The sequence below is a fragment of the Aspergillus lucknowensis genome (genome assembly GCF_044049455.1).
Source record: "Aspergillus lucknowensis strain CBS 449.75 chromosome Unknown BJX67scaffold_4, whole genome shotgun sequence".
Classification (NCBI taxonomy): domain Eukaryota; kingdom Fungi; phylum Ascomycota; class Eurotiomycetes; order Eurotiales; family Aspergillaceae; genus Aspergillus; species Aspergillus lucknowensis.
In genome coordinates, this window is record NW_027263548.1 from 212,778 (window position 1) to 229,842 (window position 17,065).

Consider the following 17,065-nt stretch of genomic DNA (forward strand, 5'->3'; position numbering starts at 1 on the left):
GAAAGAGAAAGTCAATGGGATGGGAGGAGGAATTGAAAGAATAATTATGGCGGAAGAAGAAGAGGAAAACAAAGCTTCAGCCTGTCAGAGCATTGTCAACTTGTCCCTGTGGCCCACGATCCCGTTGAGGTTGATCCTTCTCGAGAAGGGCCCAACGGCAAACGAGGACGGACAAGGGAAAAAGTAAACGGGAGGCCCACGGCAAGCAAAAGAGCAAGCAGATGGTGCACCGAACGAGAGTGAGTGGCGAGTCAAAGCCAGACTTGGTGTGGGTGTCGTGGCGTCGTTAGGTGGTGCCTTGGTGGATTCTCACCAAAAAGAACGCTGGGAAGGGCGATTCGAGGAGCCGAGTGCCAAACGCCGATCAAGTGAGTATGGGGAGATCACCATCGATGCGTCGGAGAGCAAGCACTGACATTTGGATACACCCGCTATGATTCGTGAAGCAGCCGTTCAACGGATAAGAACCATGCATGCCACCTCCAGGGACCATGGCTCAGCCTTGCCTCGCACAAAGTCTGTGGCCGACCCTCCCTCCCATTGGGTGTTGACACTCGCCGTGCTGAAGAATGTTCCTTTTGACCCCATTATAATTGAGAATTCGGAGCCGGTTCGGATCTCATCTGGGACTAGGTATCGATTCCATGAACCCAGAGTGTTTTTCCCTTTCATTCGACTCTCCTCGGTGCCTTTGGGCTGGTTTCATTTCTTTTCTCTGATCTGCTTCCATCGTGGAGCTGTTGTCACACGGGCTAACGATTGCCATCCGCACGAATTCCATGCGTTGTTGACCCGGAATTATTACCCGGGGAATTTGATAGGCTATGAAGCACTTACAGCTCATGGCGCAGGAAGGCCAGTTTTCGTGCAGATTATTTCTCAACTGTCGCCAGAATTTCTAACGGCTAAGCCTTTCAAGGACGAAATACGAATCCCAAACGAAGGACGTGCATTTCGGAGCATGCGCAAAGGGGCTTGGTATGGTACGAGATAAACCGTCGTTCCCGCCCTCATTTTGGTCAGGCCTTGGCGGGCTGCTGCTGTGATTCTCGCTGTCGCCATGTGCTTCCACAACAAGGAGAGTATGGTCTCGGTTCGACGGCTTTGAACGACTTCCCATTTCGAAGGACTGGCGTTGGAGTGGGGTTGGTGCCCAAAGATTCGTTCACGGCGGGTCTGATTTGGGAGTTCCTCGTCCAGCTCCAACGCCGCCAAGATCTTTATCACGTGATCTCTCTTTTTCTTTACCTCTTCTGGGAGCCTGTGATGCTTCCCCGAGGTTCCGAGATGCTGACTGCTGCGCGCAGTTGTATGTGCCGAGCTGGGGGAAGGAGACTTCCCAGAACTACAACTTAAGTCCTATATTCGATATGATCTTTGACAATTTGACTAATCGTGCATTATGTCTACCTTACTCACCGGATCTATGCAGTGGAAGCCTGCGTGGACCAATTCTCCAAATCACATTTTTTCCACTACTTGGATATCTGAGCCTGGCGCAATATTCTGTCCCGTGAATGCTGCATCCTTTCCAAGACCTCTTTTTCACTCGCACGGCTGAGATTGCAAACATCCACGGGAGAACTCTCGAGAGACTTCGTAGCAAAGAACTGTCCATTTGTGGAAACGTCCCCAGTATTGTCGACGACTTTTGTGATGAAATTAGCGTAGCCTTCAAGGCCCCGCGATGCGGTTGGGCTCCCCAACAGAATGTGGACGAAACAGTGCGGCATGGCCTCATACTGTTCCCAGATAATCTTCGCACCTTGCCTTGCGACCTTTTGAGCGAAAGCTTTGCACTCGTCTGCGAATAGTTCCTCTCCACAGGAGAGAAAAATAGGCGGTGACCCCTCCCACGACGGGGCCGCAAAGAGCGAGACAAGTGGGTGGCATAATGCGCTTCCTTCACACAACAGATCTGCCCGAGGGCGATCGGCGCGCCATATATCACAGGGAGGAGAATGCACAGGGCTGATTAGGGGCGGCGGGAGGTAGTCATACTGGGCATTGTGGCGAGGACCACCACATGCTGCGTGTGAGATCAAGAGAGGCGGAGCCAAGAGCGACTCCTGCTGGTAACGGCACCGTGACAGGCTGACCATGAAACATGACAACTGGGAGGTTGTCGCCCGGTGTGTTTCGGTGAAGCTGAAGGATTGCCTGCAAGAGCGCCGCAGCGAGGTTTCCGCCCGACGAATCTCCCCAAAATACGATACGTGACGCGGGCACTGGCGTGTGGAGTGCGCCCTCCGGGGGGTATAATAGGGATAGATAGACGACAAGTGCGTCTAGCATTGCAGCGGGGAAAGGATTCTGCGGTGCAAGACGGTAACGGACCGAGAGAACCCGACTTCCAGTCATTCTGGCATAACTGGCTGTAACTTCTCTGTGCGAGCATGGGTCCATGAGATAGTACGATCCGCTATGAAAGTATAACACAATGGCGTCGTTGGTAGTCTCCTCGACCAGGCGGCTGTACTTTTCCTCCTCGGAGAGAGGTGGTTCTGGTGCATTGGCAGGAACATTCGCGCGGTAGCCCGTCCACTCCGCCGTGACGTGCTCGAGAGGTGGCCTTGAATACTCTTCAGTGCCATCCCCAAGAGTGCGGATGGCCTGAGATAGAGCCTCCACCAGTGCTTTGGCGGAGGGGGAAGTCAGCTTTACTCACCCACATGCCGCCCTTGACGCCTGGGTCATGGAGCGAACGGCGCTGCTGCTCCGTTATCGTCGTCGGAGGCGAGTTGCACGTCACTTCGCGAATGAGAGTGACAGTTAGCGCCGTGCGGAGATCCCATTTTTGCGACATCCGACTTAGCCCCAACACATGGAGAAACGCGGTCTTCACGATCAGAGGGGTCTTCGAGACGAGCAAAAAAAGCACGCTCAGTGGTGATGGCATGGTGGACTCTGAGCTTGAGCGATCACTTGATGTCCACGGCAGCTGAGGCGAAGGCGACGAAGGTTCAAGTAAGAAGAGTGAGGAGGCGGGGGTTGTTTGAAGCCAAGACATGCGCCCTTCGCTCTGCCGAATACGAGGCGTTGTCTCCTGAATCAGTCAGTCATGATGAGCCAGACTGGACTGAGGCCATTTGAGCTCCATTGATGCACTGTTGAGGCCTGAAGCGTGGACGACCAAAAATACCGTCCCCCAGGACTGTGTGATCATCCTCATCTCAGTGTCCCATCCAAGAGGCATCCCGGGATGGACAACGTTCGTACGCAAGTTCCCTTCGAGACCGCTCTTTATTGGCCACCTGCGCCAGGACAAGCTGCGGTGCAGTGAGATTCTTGAGTGCTTGAGATCCCATTTCTTCCAAATAGGCTTGCTTCTTTTGGGTCGGACACTTTCGCTGCGGCACAGTCAGGATGCAGCAGGATTTTCCAGACCTTTTCAACTCTCTCATGAGAGTGCGCCACCCAGAATCAAGGCATGGCGCTGCTGCAGTTCACAGACTGCGAGATGAGCGGCCGCACGCCATTTTCGCCGTACGGATATAGATTCCGGCGAGGATGATCGGCGTGATCTCGCTTATCATGCACCTCCCTCCTGATCAGTCCGCCTTTGTTGGCGCATGACCAGCTTCTCCACCCAAGGCTCGAGGAGTCCAGAGCGAGGCAGAAAGCCCGAGCTCGAAAGCGCAATGCAAGGGAGACTGGTGGGTGAGGATACTCCTTTCTGTCCCCAGACACACTGAATCACCTTGCTCTCCGACGAGAACGCTCTTTTCACGGCACTAAAGCAGAACATAGAACCCGTCTCAGCAGAAACGAAACAGGAGAGGGAGCCTCAGACTCAACCGCCGGGGGATGTTTCGTTGCCTTGAGAGTGTGGGCGATTGGTGTTCGCACCCACTAATGGCTGCACCCCCACAACGCTACCGTCCTCTCGAAAACAAGGCACGAGCACAGGTCAAAGCAGAGGCTAGGCCTTGGATCGAGAATAGTGGATCGAGGTTGTGATGCGCTCGTCCGCTTCCCGGACCTGCAATTTCCTGGAAAGGTGACAGGATGGCAGCCCAACGCCTGTGCTGCACGTCTCCACTTGCAGATCGGACCAGTCTTGTTTCCCCAGCTCGCGACAGAGAGATTTCGGCCAAGAGAAGGCGACCTGGACCGACACCACGACGAAGTCGGATGTCGAAGGGAGTTAGTTGCCTTCGTTTCTCGTGCTCCCCAAGCCCGCGGACATGATGTGATGACGGCCGCATGGAGCAGAAAGGACATTGGGTGAAGAGCCAGTTAAGTGAATTCTCATTGCAGGACAGAGTAGGTATAGATATAGTCGCCACTAAAACGAAAAAAGAAAGAAAATAAAATAAAACCCCTTCCAAATCACGAGGTGGTCATCTCCTGAAAACTCAATGCGGATCGCGAGTGTTCGAGGAACAGTCTGGAGAAACGCCGAACAAAATTTAGTTGTCGAAACTCTGGGCCGAGGGGCATCATGGCGTTAAAGATGGGGTAGATCGGATATCAAGGCCGTAAATCCACTCGTTCGGATGCGATCAATAAATCGGTCGGCCCTCATCCCACCTGCGGACGACCTCTTTCTGACCCGTTGATATTGTGGGGGTATCAGGACCGTGAGGGGAATGGCCTTCCGGGTCAAGCAACGAGGAAAATTGCACTTTTGCTCCCCCGGGAGGAGCGCTTCTATCAAGCTGTCTTCCAACACTACCAATACCTCCAACCCACTCCCAAACGCGGGCAACATCACCGCCACGTCCTTCTCGAACAGCAGCGCGAACGTTTGCATTTCCCTCCACCACGTTTCGGACACGCTTCCAGATCTCCTCACGTCGGTTCCCTTTCAATTCGGAGCGGAGGACATCGTCACGTAGTTGCCCGATTGGGATATAGGATTCGTGGGCTTGGCCACGCGCATGCAGGGCTGCCTGTGTTGCTAGTCGATCCAGTGTTGTGGCCACCAATTCAGGTACGCGAGCTAAATCAGAGCGGCGTGCAAGCACAAGAGATCGAGCATAGCCCAGAGCGATTAGAGAGGCGATTAGAGCTGAAAGAGGAAGTCGATACGCGAGGAGAGAGAGTCTGACGTAGCGGCGGAGGGCACATGAGAGGGGGAGGCGCGCGACAGAAGTGGAGGTGAGAGTGAGGACAGACGATGATCTGCAATGGTGTCGTCGACTCTGTTAGTTCCAATATACGCGTCAGAACATTTATCTTCCCATGCTGTCCCAAGTACCATAGTTGGTCAGGGTGCAAACTGAATCCCTCACAAGAGATATGAATCAAGATTACTTACGGGTTTGTTTTAGCAACTACTTCCTCCTTCGCAATAATTTCACCCAACGCGCCTTTCCACAATTCATCAAACTCTGTGTCACTCATACCCCTCCGGCGTTTCTTCCCAACCTCTTCTTTAAGGTCAGTCTCGGTAATATCGGGACCGGCGGAGGCTTTGCCGCTCTCAGAAAGCTGACCACATTCCCATTTGGCCCTCCTATCGCGAAGCGCCTCCACAGCTTTGTCAGCTACAGCCTTCACACGGCGTGCCTTTTCGCTGTCTGGTTCGCAGGTGGGAGCAAGAGGGATTAGGCCACCAACTGACAGAGGGTGAGAGGTAAGAATAAAATCATGCTCGCATCGAGCCTCAAAGTTGGGGTAGCAGAAGGCATGAGCAGGGCATGGCTCGCATTGTGGCTCAAGGACACTGGCCCACTCCGGCACTTTGGTCTCGGCGAGGGACCAAGTAGGTTTTCCAATCCCGCAGAAACCAATTTCTATCTTCTCTTTGCGCCACCAAGCACCAAAGCCCGCAAACAATGAAAAAATAATAAGCCACGGAATAGACCGGGTGATAGGACCCTGCTTTTGTTGACGCTTGCGAGGTGGCCTCGGGGGGTACATCAAGTCAGCCTGTTCCCGTTCCAATGCGAGTTGCTCATCCGGAGTAAATTCTTCGCCGGCACTGCCGTACTCCTCATTGTGCCCATAGGCAAGGGTTTCATTCGTTGTATCGAGATCCTCCTCATTCTTGATGGACATCGGAGTCTCGGGTTTGCGGGGCCGTCCTTCTTTGTCCGGCGGTTTTGTCATGGAATGTTGTACATTGCTATGCCTCTTGCGTTCTGAGTTCGGTCCCCCAGACTTTGTAATATCCCAAGGCGTTGGGGAGCTCCCACTTTGGAATGGGTTATCGTCGGTAAAGACACTATCGTCCTTTGGCTCTCTTTTGACTTTCTCAAAAGTATCGAGCTCCGGCTCAGTAGAAGGCGTCAAATCCCTTTGGCGCAATTTTCCACCAGTAGAGGGGCGAGGAGTCAAGGCGCCAGAAGCCATGGGAGTTGCGAGATAATCATCATTCGATTCAGTTTCGGACCTTTGCTGACGTTGTCCGCGCGATCGGGTGGCTGTCCTTCGCGAAGAGGTGGACGGAGTAGCTGTAACGCTTGCGTCTTCAGTATCAGCGGTTGACCCACGCGTGCTGGCTTTGGAGCGGCCCCTTTTCCCTGAAGTAGACACAGTCGATGGCGTCGGCACCGCATTCCGCCGCCCGTACTCACGCTCACTCGCAACCGAGGCTTCGCGGCTCGGCATGTTTGTGATACCCTGGCTGGTTCTTCTCACCCGCTCTCGCTCTCGAAGAAGTTTCTTCGCTTGAGGGAGGACCTCAACCTCGAGGATACGTATAAGCTGAGCCTTCTTCGCAGAGGCGGGGTATGGGACATCATGACTGACGAGAATGGATCTAAGGCGAGGAACCGTGAGAGAATTCAGATCAAAGTCTGGAGACAGATACTCATAGTCGTCGGCCATGATTTGAGGACACGATTACCTCAAAAAAGGAATAATCCACTGGAATCGCCGAAGCCCGATTTGCTTTTCGTGGAGAGAAGAGAAAGAATGAGGCACCGGAGAAACTATCCCGCAAAAGATCTTCCTGCAGATTCAAAAAGCATCGACCCCAGAACGAAATGCCCGCCGTTTTACGTGGATCCTGGAGGTCAAGCAAGTCGGTATCCGGGGCAACAGAGACGGAGGACAGGTGAAATCAAGTTGCCCTTCGCGGTGGGTAATTTAGAATGCGGGATAAAGTTCCCCGGGTCCTCTCCGATGCCTGAAGTAATCCAAGGGAGAATGACCGAGGGATAAAAAGCGAGGGAGTGAAAGAAGACTGATGGAAAAGGCGACGTTTGAGGATCAACAAACAGAGCGTCGTACCACGTGACTTGACGTTTATCCGCCACCAGCTATGACGTAATCTCCAAAGTGAACCTTGGGGAGCACACACCAGTTTCACGGAAGGAAGTGTCGAGCGAAACAAGGAATTTCAGGTATGTGGTGCAGATGAGTAAAATAATGAATGTTATTTATAATCGATCATGACAAGCTACAAATAAATTCTGTTGAGCAATCAATCAAGCACCCCTTGGGATCTCGCCCATGCTTAACGACCTTCCCAAGACGCCCCAGACATGTCAAAACAAGAAATCTCCAAGCATAAAGAGGCTGACACAAGGATCACAGTGAAAAGTAAAATGAACAATGTGGCTGCAGTATGCACACAAGATAGATATTCAGTCGTAGAGAAGGGGTAGAGCAACAGAAGGTATTTAAATTAAGGAGGAGGATGTTGATGCGCCAGAGTTGAACTCTGGGGTAAAGTGTAGATCTGTCTCCGTCGAGCTTGGGGAGCTGCCAGTGATGCCAGCACCACTGTCAGCAATCTGTGCCTTGAGGGCCTTATATTCTGCGAGTTGGGTTTGCAATTGCTGCAGGATATCTCCGATGGGAACGGCGTGGTCATTGAGCTGGTCGCCTGCTTTGAAAGGGCGCATCATGTGCCGTATGGCCAGGGTGTTGATCGCAACCTAGGACCAGTCAGTAACATAGCTAGCAAATAGCGTAAACAATCGACAGACCTCGATTCGAGTCACTTGCTGCTCGACCAAACTAACGACGGTCGAATCCGCGAGCTCGCCACCATGTTTCTTGATGGTGTTAAGGAGTGCCGAATTCGGCTCTTTAAGTCGGGCATCCCCCGGATGCTCCAACGCCCCACAGAGTCTTTCCACTCGAAGCGTAACTTCCCACAACCGCCAGATAAGGTCCGTTTGTATCTCGAGTTGAGAATGTTTACTGATGGTGCTTGGAGCATTGTCATCCCCCGCGATCATTTGCTCTAGGGTTGTCAACCGTCCCGACAGAGCATGAGGGTAAATCAGGTACAGCGGTTCCGGATTTTCAAGCCCCTTAAGCTTGCGCTCTCCCTGGTCTTTGATTACAAACCCCTGACTGTTAAGCTGCTGCAGTTCGCGCCGGATGTTATAACCCAGGTTATCGAACGGATAACTCTCTTCCGAGCCGGTCGAGGCAGCACGCTCGCTGTCAGCAAAGGCTTCCAAGTTGCGTTGCATATCGCTCATGAAATCTGAGGAAACAAAGATTTGGCCCCCATCCGCGACAGCCGAAATTCGTGATGCGCGGTTGACCATTGGTCCGAAATAATCCATGCGGTTGGTTACAGGATCTTTCTCGCAGACAGGTTCGCCCCAGTGCACGCCCATCCGCACAGACAGTCCACGGAAGATGACGTTGTTTTCCATATCATACTGCATCCGACATTGAGGTTGCTCAAGGATCTCCGTTGGCCATTCAGCATTGAGCAGTTGAGTCTGGCAGTTGAAACACCATAGCAAAGCAGCCGTGGTCGTTGAGAATGCGACCATAAAAGCATCGCCTTCGGTCTTGACCTCATAACCACCAATTATACCCAGCTGTCGACGAAGAATGTCATTATGGATCTGAATAGCCGAACGCATCGCCTCTGGGCAGAGCTCCCAGAGACCAGTGGACTGCTTGATGTCCGTGAAAATAATGGCCAACTCTCCGATCGGGGCGTCAACAGTATCGAATCGAGCCAATCTAGAGTCCCCAGGTAATTCTCCACGCCCCCTTCTTGGGCGCTTCGGGCTTGGGAGGACCTGATCCTCGTTCGGACCAAGCGGTGGGAGACTAGGGCCTCGCCAGATGCGCTTCTCGCGTTTCTTTAGATCCCCAACGCCAAGAATCATAACCATGAGCTTATTGCTAGCTCCAAAAGAGAGTGCCAGGTCCCTTATTTTTTGAGCAGCAACCATTAGATCCCTGCGCTCGGCTCTAGTAACGTCAACGACCAAGTCCGGCGTAACATAGTCCCAGAGTTCCTTGGAAGCCAGAATAACCATCTCGTCTTGCTCGGTCAGGTTCACATGCATCGTATGAGGCGCAGCGATGACCGCGGGCATTAGATTGAAGTAGCCAAACGACCGGGAGACAGGGAGGAAGTCGTTCAGCTTCCCGTTCCGAGAGACAAAGCCCCCTGCGGCGCGGATCCTAGCTCTTTCCTCTGCCTCTGCCGGGTCGTGGTTCTTGGTCAGATGTCTCATGGAACCGTCAAGCTTGACAAGGATAGCTTGGATATCGCCAACATTGGCCACATATAGATCCATATTGTTCAGATATAGGATAGTCGCAACTCCTCCAGATCTAAGGTCTTCCTTATTGAGCCGAACTCTTTTCTGGTCAGACGAATCATCCAAATACTGCCGGACATCTTGGTCGATCGACTTGTAACATGCAAAGGCCATACTCCTGTTCAAAGCCAAGAACGTTCGCCTGAAGGCGTCTAGTGGTGTCTCCTGTTCCTCGGGTCGTAGGCGCTTGAGCTCTGCTGAGAAGGTATGGAGAAAATTCTCGTGCAAAAACTTCGCGACTCTTGATCCCCCGGTAGAGCTAGGCTGTCCGTCGAACATGCCGACAACAGTCTCGATATTATCTGGCTTCAACCGAGGCACGATCATATCGATAATGGAGAGGTGCTCGCTTCTGCCCAAGAAATCGGCCATGCCATAGGCGAGTGAGCCGGCCAAGGAAGCAGACGTCCTTACACGGCGATCTTCGCTCTCCTCGGGAATAGTAGATGTAGTAAGAGTAACGTCCATCAACCCGAGAACTCGTAGATGAGTGAGTGAGTTAAAGTCCGTCAAGTCCGTCCCATTCGGGGGCTGAGAACCCAGAGAGGAAACATTGGGTTTAATCTCTAGCCTCTTATTCCCAGAGAAATTGAGGTATTTCAAGTTCCGATTCCAATTCCAATTCCAGTCGTATGGCCAGTTGGAAACGTTATATTTGAGATAGTTGCTCCCAACGTCCAGAATAGCAAGCTTGCTCACTTTGCACAGCTCTGCCGGGAGAACCTGGAAGCGGTTTGCGTTAATATTCAGAATCTTAAGGCTGCTACCTTCCTCAAGATCATCCGAAGGGAGTGAGGTCAACTCGTTGCCCGATAGGTATAATTCAGTCAACAAAGGCCAGCGCCTCAAAAGTCCAGGAGGAATTTCTGTAAGGGCATTGTACGAGAGATTCACTACCCGTAGCTCTGGGATGAATGATAATTCGCGAAATATGTCGTCTTCCAAACGGTTATCTGCCAAATAAAGGTTTCTTAATGAACCACCAAACGTGGTGGCGACATGCTGAGAGAAATTCGAATCCTTCCTCGACGAAGGACTTCCTTCGGTGAGTCTAGAAGCCGTGGAGACTTTCCTTCCGCCTTGGCTTAAAGAAGAAGCAACTGACGGTTTCCGAGGGTCCCCACCGTTGGGTGGACTACTACTATTCAGGATAGTCCCGGACGCCTGGCTGGGACGGCGCATCTCTTGCTCCTCCAGAGGGCCAAGTTCGTCAAAACTTGGTGTAGGAGGACCAGCTGGCGTTGCGGCAGGGGTATTGCTAGCATCACCAGGCAATTGAGGTGGACAGCCACCGTGTTTAGGGAAGCCGTCGAGCACATTCGACGAAACGTTGAGAGTCTCCAGCTTCAAGCAGTACCAGATCTCCGGCGGTAGTCGTCGCAGATTACACTCTCTCAAGTTGAGGTATTTGAGCTCAGTCAAGCAGCCGATGGTGGCGGGAAGTGTTGAGAGAGGATTCTTGGCCATGCTGAAGTATTCGAGCCTCCGCAATTTACCAATATGGGGCGACATGGACACAAAATGATTCTTGTCCAAGACAAGCTTCGTCAAATTTGGCACGGCCTCAAACATCATATCTCGGAACTGGACTAATTTAGCAGAGGCTATGTTGAGAAATGTCAGTGTCGGGATGGGCGCATCGATATCGAATTGTGTCACGGGGCAGTGGTCCAAGACTAAAGTTCGCAACTTGGGAAACGATCCCTTGAACTTAGAGACAGAGTTGTGACCAATTAAGAGCTGCTCTAAACGTGGAAGGAGTGTCAGGTTGTCGATATTCGTGATTTCGTTGAACCGTGCATCAATCTCCTTCAAGTTCTCAAGATCCCGGATATTTTCGTCGAAGGGGTCTCTGAAGCCGTTATTCGTCATCCAGATTCGCTCAAGGGCTGTCAGGTTGCCAATGTTGGGGAGTTCGGTAATATTGTTGAAACTGATATCGAGATCTACCAAGCTCTTCAGGTTGCAGAGGAATTCGGGGAATATCTGGAAACTGTTCGATGAGATATTCAGGCTCCTAAGAGACTGGAAGTTCCCAAAATAGTCGGGCAGCATCGTCAATCTGTTGTTGGCCAATTTGATACTGACAAGGCCATGCAGCCTGTCGAGATTCGCATGCTCAAGCTCTTCCAAGAAGTTGTTCGACACGTCGAGGTAAGTCAACCGACTTGCGAGGCTGAAGCTTGGAGGTAAACGTAAAGCCTCGCTCCCAATGAACTTAATCTCGCGTAAGTTGATGCAGCCCTGGATGAAATCCTTTGGGACATCTAAAGCCAGATTTCTAGAGAGATTAAGCGCTATAATCTCAGAGGCTTTTTTGTAAAGTGCGATGGGAATCGTGACGAGACTTCGTCCTGAAAGATCCACATGACTAAATTTCTGATTCTTGCTGAATCCGGGCTCCCTTTCCAGACTGCTGTAGCCGCTGAGTTTCGTGGGGAGGAACGTAAAGCGAAGAATATAGCTATGGTCCTCTCGACCAAGCTCCTCGATCTTGTCTTTTTGAGTGTATCCAATCTGTTCGAGCAACCGTTTCTGCATGAAAATCGGTCGCTCACTGGGGTCAAGTTGCCGGGACAGGTCATTTTTGCGCATGACTATCTCGTAGTTGTTCAAATGATCAGTCAAGAATGACTTTTTACCGAGAGACAGAAGCACATCAGCGACGGTGGCGTGTAGGCCGGTTGAAAGAGTAGCAAATGTTCCATCGATACGAAACACCCGTATAAAATAGGAGGTACCGTCAGGTTCGAATATTGTCGAAGCAGTCTCGTAGGCTTTCTTCGGCAGCTTGGCCGTGAGCTCGTCCCTTTGCCTTTTAACATGCCAGCTCTCCGGGGCAAACCAATTGCCGGCAGATAATTGTTCAGACATTTTATTTTCATCAGGATGCACCTGACTCCCTTCAACGACTTTATTTCCGTCACTTGGGGACGGAGCCTGAACAATGCCCTCCATATGTGAAAGATCCGTGTCGAGCGCGTAGACACCAGGCTGCTCGGGGGCTTTCACATCCTTTCCGGGAGTCTCATGGCCGGCAGTGCGACGACCTCGAAGTTTCCCAGTTCCAATTCCCAGGCCCTTACTGTCCTTTCTTCGGTCATTATCCCCAGGATCCGCGGACCTGGAGGATGTCACACCCTCTAAACTACCTTGCCGTCCTCGCCGAGCAGGGGACGCGTCCCGTCGCGAAAACTTAGATGTACTTTTAGAGGCGTCCAGGGGCCCTTTAGAACCCGGGAAATGCTTGAGGTTGGGACGCCGTAGTTTTCCAAAAAAGTAACGTTTGGATGACGATGCCCCGGGAGAGCCTTGGCCTGGCTCCCTAGAATAAACACTCTGAATACTTGGACTGGGACTGGTTGAACGGCCAGCAAGGTTTGTTGATGAACTTGTGGCAGTCCGAAAACCTAAGCTGCCCTCTCTATCTGGCCGAAGTCCAAGGGAGAAGTCATCCCGACCTGTTGTGGATCTATCAGGGTATCCAGCCAGATCTCCAGCGGCAGTTGGCTTCTCCTCTTTGCTTCGCGAATGGCGATGGCCGCTAAAATGCCGGCGGGATGGATCTCTTGGCGTGTTAGAAGGAGCGTGTGAGCCAAAGCGATGACGGTCGGGTCCCGTAGGAGCTTCTCGGACGGGAGCTTCACCAAACTGCGGAATATCCTTAAGGGGGGGGAAATCAGTTATAAAAGCGCACAATTCAATCTCTCAGTCTACTTACGTTGAAGCTCTGGTATACCCAAGGAGTTATGTCGCTGGAAGGGAGGGGTGTCCGGGGTCGGGCTTGTGTTTGAGTCTCTTCCTGGGACGCGTCCGACAGATGCCGTGACGCATCCGAATTCGCCCTTTCACGAGCTTTCAGCTGATCAATCGATGAGGGTCGCGGTCCCGTGTTCTGGTACCCATCATTATCATGCCTTGAATCGCCGGAGTAATCGTCGCCGAAGAACCCCTGAAGCTTTTTCCGAAAAAGCCCACCCGCGCTAGACTTGGACCCCTGACTACTTACAGTCGTGGCACTTGCAACAGAAGGCCTCCTATTATCACCGTTATAATCAAAGTCGGGAGGTTCGCTAGCGTAAGTTCGTCCAGTTCCGGGACGAAAAGTCGCTGTGGCCGGCGATGCTTCATGTTCGGAATAGTCGTGGAAGAAGGTACCATGAGCGTCGGCGGAGCTGTTTTTAGGGGAATACGACAGGGTGGCGTTCGGATCGTGCTGGAAATAGTCGGCATAATTCGTGTTCGCCTGAGCGCCTGGAGTGCCAATTGGGGGAGGACCAGGTTCGTCAGCTCCAAGAACGGCCAATGCCTTCCTATGGTTACCGAAGCCTGGAAATTTGCGCTGATCCGTCGGAGATACGTCTGGTGATCCCCAGGAAAACATGGACGTGTACAAATCGTTAGGGGCTCCTAAGGAAGGCGGCCTCGCAGGTCTTGCAGGCTGTGACTCGAGTCTAGAGGTGGTCAGTCGCACAGACACGGAAAGATGTCATTATTCATCCTAATCCCAATGCAACATGAAACAAAACAATTCAGGAAATCTAAAACCGGAATTCCAATGGATCCTGAGGAAACATTGTGATCGGGCCAAGTGAGTATTCAATTGCGATGTCCACTCAGCCCAGCTTTGCACTTGCAACAAATCGGGATCTCAACGTAAGAGAAAACAAAGACGGAAGTTTCAAGCAAAGGGGAGCAAACGTCCTTACCGATCATTTTCATTATCCTTCGAGTGTGGAGAGATACTTCGAGCACCCGGCACAAGGTGGCTCTGATACCGATAGCTACGGCCATCTCGGATGGTCTCCTGCGAAAGCCCGCTGTTCTTCCCCGAACTTTCTGAGCTATGTCTTCCTTCGTGTTGATCTCCACCTGGGAACGCCATTGTTTGATGATGCTCGGTCGCGTTCAGGTTCGAACAAGGTGAACCACCGGACATTTAGAGAAGAGGCCAGGCAAAGACCGCTGTGCAGACAATCGTCTATTTTATATTGATTTCCTTTTCCAGCTCCGAAAGACAACCGGCGATTTAGGAGGCCTTCAGTACGGTAGAATCGGAGCGCGTTCAGGCACGAGCGGCGGCAGGATAGAGGTGGGACGGCGAAGAGGTTGGTTACGGACGCCGATATGAGATTGGCGGATTCCAGATAAAACGAATCGCGACAACTGAGGAAATCAGATTGCAGCGTACGGTCTCGAAAAGATTTCACTATATTAGTGCTTCGCAGTCGCCCAGATGTATCGTCGCGGGCGAGAGTGCTTCATGTCCTGGGTGGTGAGCTAGGAAACGCCATCGCATGTTTCGGGGCGAGACCCCAGGGGCGCATGGCATAAAAACAACAAATTCTCAATGAAGTTGAATAAGAGCCCAAGACCCAGGCGAGAGTGGGTGAAGGAGGTGCTTGGTCGGGAGGAGGTGAGCTTGCAGGATGACAATCGGAGAGTGCGGAGTGCTGGAGTCGTTGAGGCTCTGACCACACGGATACGCTAAACCCAATTAAGACCCTTCCATCTCCGCCCGCCTCACCATGACGACCCCGTGCCGGACCGCTGCCCGTCCCTTTTGGCTCAAACAAGAAGGGGAGGAGGTGCTGACTATTGATCTCTTTTATTTATTTATTTCTGCGCAAACCTGTGCTTTGGGGGGGATCCTGGAGCAACCAGAGTCAGAAGCAACAGAGGATATTGTTCATGGGGTGCTTCCAGTGCATCCTCTTCCAGGGACCCAGGTGGTCCATGTTCAAGTCCATGCTTGAAGAACCAGCCATTGTTCACAACACAAAATTATTTATACAACTCCTACCGCAGAGTCCAATGCAGATTTATCTAATAAATTAACTGCCTCTTCTTGATCTCTGATGGTCTAACCTGGATGCTTCGCGATGAAACTTGAAGCATGTGACTTTTCGGATCCACTAAGACAGGATAACTCGCCTCATTTTGATCATTTGATTGCGAGGTGCGCTAACCCTATTATGAAAAGACCGCCTGATATCCATGGACCCATTCTTGGTTCGAGAAGATGAGGATGAAGCTTACATTTAAAGTGTGTAAGTGGGAAAGGATTGATTATTGAGAGGGCCTTTTGTGGTGATTACATCGCTCTCTGATTCTATTCTCTTGCTTTTGCTGGTCAGAATTGTATATATGTACATCCTTACTAACTGTTGTCTCCCGCATAGGCAACATTCCGGGAGGCCACGCAGGGAAGCTACGTGTTTGCGGAGAGTTTTTTTAGTGATGCTTGATCGACTGGAGCTCATCACATACCGTCCGAAATGGGCGAGCCTCGTCAGCCGTTGAGGATCGCGCGGGCCAAGAAGAAGCTGGAGCCGTTATATGGTAGGCATGCACCCTGTCACTCAGATACTGTGAGGAGAGTGATGCTCTGCGGTATTGTTGGAGTTCCTGACACGGGGGCTGTCAGGTCTTTCTAGGACCACTAATATATTTCTTGGATTGGGAAATTTGTGGTTTGTGATTATTCAATGCTCTATTCACGACTCTTCCCCGACCTGCAGGGCAGCCCGAGAGCCCTGAAGTTGCCTTTCCGCAAAGGCCAGAAAATCCAAGGCCTTGTCTTGGGGTATTTGCTCATTAGAACGCCGTGCACGGCTTGCAACGGCAACGATGTCCAGCTTGTCGTAGAACTTAGTAGCCCAAGCGCCGCCATCCAGCTTTGAGCCCCATTTTCCAGTTTTCACAGCTCTCAGGGCACGGCATACATTAAGAATCCCGTCGGAAGTTATAGGTAGGTGATCCCGATGCCAGTCCAGAGATTCAATCATACAGTCCAAGATCCATTCTGGCTTCGGCTTGGCGAGGATTTCTTGGGGAGGCGGTCCATAAAGCACTGTTCCTAAATCACGACCAATCGCGACATCAAGTAGGAACCAGAATCGCGGTTCAGCAGATGGATCCAGACCAATGTGATCATCCATCCCCCTACCTGTGTTGAAATTCATTTCATAATTAATGACGGGAGTTTGAGCCGCTGCATTTGCTCTCGACAACAGGACAAACTCGAGTCTCCGTGCTGGACAAGGTATGGCGTGATGGTTTATCTTTTGCGTTAGTTGATGGTACTTCGGTGGTGGCAATGGCTCGTGGATTATTGTGTAGACGTCGATGTCGCTGGCGCCGTGTTCATATGAACCGTATCCAGCGGACCCGAAAAGGTGGACCGCGAAAAGATTGTTCTCAAGCTCTTCATGCAGGCGTTCCACAAGACTGGTAAGATACGCGTTCACCTGACTTTCGAGCATTTTGTTGAAGAAAGGATGGCAGGTAAGCAGACAGGACGGCCAACTCTCCTCGATGCGCGAAGCATTGTCTGCAACTAAGACGACGCAATAATATTAGGTGGCTGGAGGGAAAACCTTTCAGAGATACGGTGAGCTATCGGTGCATAAAACTTGTCGACGTGGAATCATTATTCAGCCTGAGACCGAAACATTCCTTGCGCCCACATGGCGTCGAGAGAGCAGAAGAATCTCCAGGCCAGGCTTGATCGCAGCTCCACCCTAGCTTTAGCCAATCAGAGCTCGACGACGGTCACCAGCCACCTGGGCACCCACCTGTGACTTCTG

At 51.8% G+C, this 17,065-nt stretch overlaps 5 protein-coding genes across 5 annotated transcripts; 1 reads left to right on the top strand and 4 right to left on the bottom strand.

The window, feature by feature from the left end:
- Positions 1-310: 310 nt before the first annotated feature.
- BJX67DRAFT_211609 (uncharacterized protein) lies at positions 311-1,261 on the top strand. The gene is made up of 2 exons (XM_071025601.1): positions 311-855; positions 911-1,261. Exons 1-2 carry the CDS (start codon positions 434-436, stop codon positions 1,044-1,046), a joined length of 558 nt encoding a protein of 185 aa, XP_070889931.1. The 5' UTR covers positions 311-433; the 3' UTR covers positions 1,047-1,261.
- Positions 1,160-2,343, bottom strand: BJX67DRAFT_211698 (alpha/beta hydrolase). The gene has a single exon (XM_071025602.1). It carries the CDS (start codon positions 2,100-2,102, stop codon positions 1,476-1,478), a length of 627 nt encoding a protein of 208 aa, XP_070889932.1. The 5' UTR covers positions 2,103-2,343; the 3' UTR covers positions 1,160-1,475.
- A 1,889-nt stretch (positions 2,344-4,232) lies between these two features.
- On the bottom strand, positions 4,233-7,312 carry BJX67DRAFT_343167 (putative sister chromatid separation protein (Src1)). Its single transcript, XM_071028119.1, has 2 exons — positions 5,264-7,312; positions 4,233-5,127 (listed from the first exon to the last, which is right to left on the bottom strand). Exons 1-2 carry the CDS (start codon positions 6,775-6,777, stop codon positions 4,506-4,508), a joined length of 2,136 nt encoding a protein of 711 aa, XP_070889933.1. The 5' UTR covers positions 6,778-7,312; the 3' UTR covers positions 4,233-4,505.
- A 262-nt stretch (positions 7,313-7,574) lies between these two features.
- On the bottom strand, positions 7,575-14,361 carry acyA (adenylate cyclase acyA; the record flags this gene model as incomplete). The annotated part of the gene is made up of 4 exons (XM_071030832.1): positions 7,575-7,832; positions 7,884-13,139; positions 13,198-13,930; positions 14,186-14,361. The coding sequence occupies 4 exons, from the start codon at positions 14,359-14,361 to the stop codon at positions 7,575-7,577; spliced, it is 6,423 nt and encodes a 2,140-aa protein (XP_070889934.1).
- A 971-nt stretch (positions 14,362-15,332) lies between these two features.
- BJX67DRAFT_343176 (uncharacterized protein) lies at positions 15,333-16,940 on the bottom strand. The gene has a single exon (XM_071028120.1). It carries the CDS (start codon positions 16,739-16,741, stop codon positions 15,974-15,976), a length of 768 nt encoding a protein of 255 aa, XP_070889935.1. The 5' UTR covers positions 16,742-16,940; the 3' UTR covers positions 15,333-15,973.
- Between the last annotated feature and the right edge of the window lie 125 nt (positions 16,941-17,065).

Coding starts and splice junctions, on each gene's coding strand:
- BJX67DRAFT_211609 (XM_071025601.1), top strand. CDS start 434: ATGATTCGTGAAGCAGCCGTTCAACGGATAAGAACCATGCATGCCACC. Junction 856..910: donor ACAGCTCATGGCGCAGGAAG/GCCAGTTTTCGT, acceptor CTAACGGCTAAG/CCTTTCAAGGACGAAATACG.
- BJX67DRAFT_211698 (XM_071025602.1), bottom strand. CDS start 2,102: ATGGTCAGCCTGTCACGGTGCCGTTACCAGCAGGAGTCGCTCTTGGCT.
- BJX67DRAFT_343167 (XM_071028119.1), bottom strand. CDS start 6,777: ATGGCCGACGACTATGAGTATCTGTCTCCAGACTTTGATCTGAATTCT. Junction 5,128..5,263: donor GTAGTTGCTAAAACAAACCC/GTAAGTAATCTT, acceptor ACACCATTGCAG/ATCATCGTCTGTCCTCACTC.
- BJX67DRAFT_343176 (XM_071028120.1), bottom strand. CDS start 16,741: ATGCTCGAAAGTCAGGTGAACGCGTATCTTACCAGTCTTGTGGAACGC.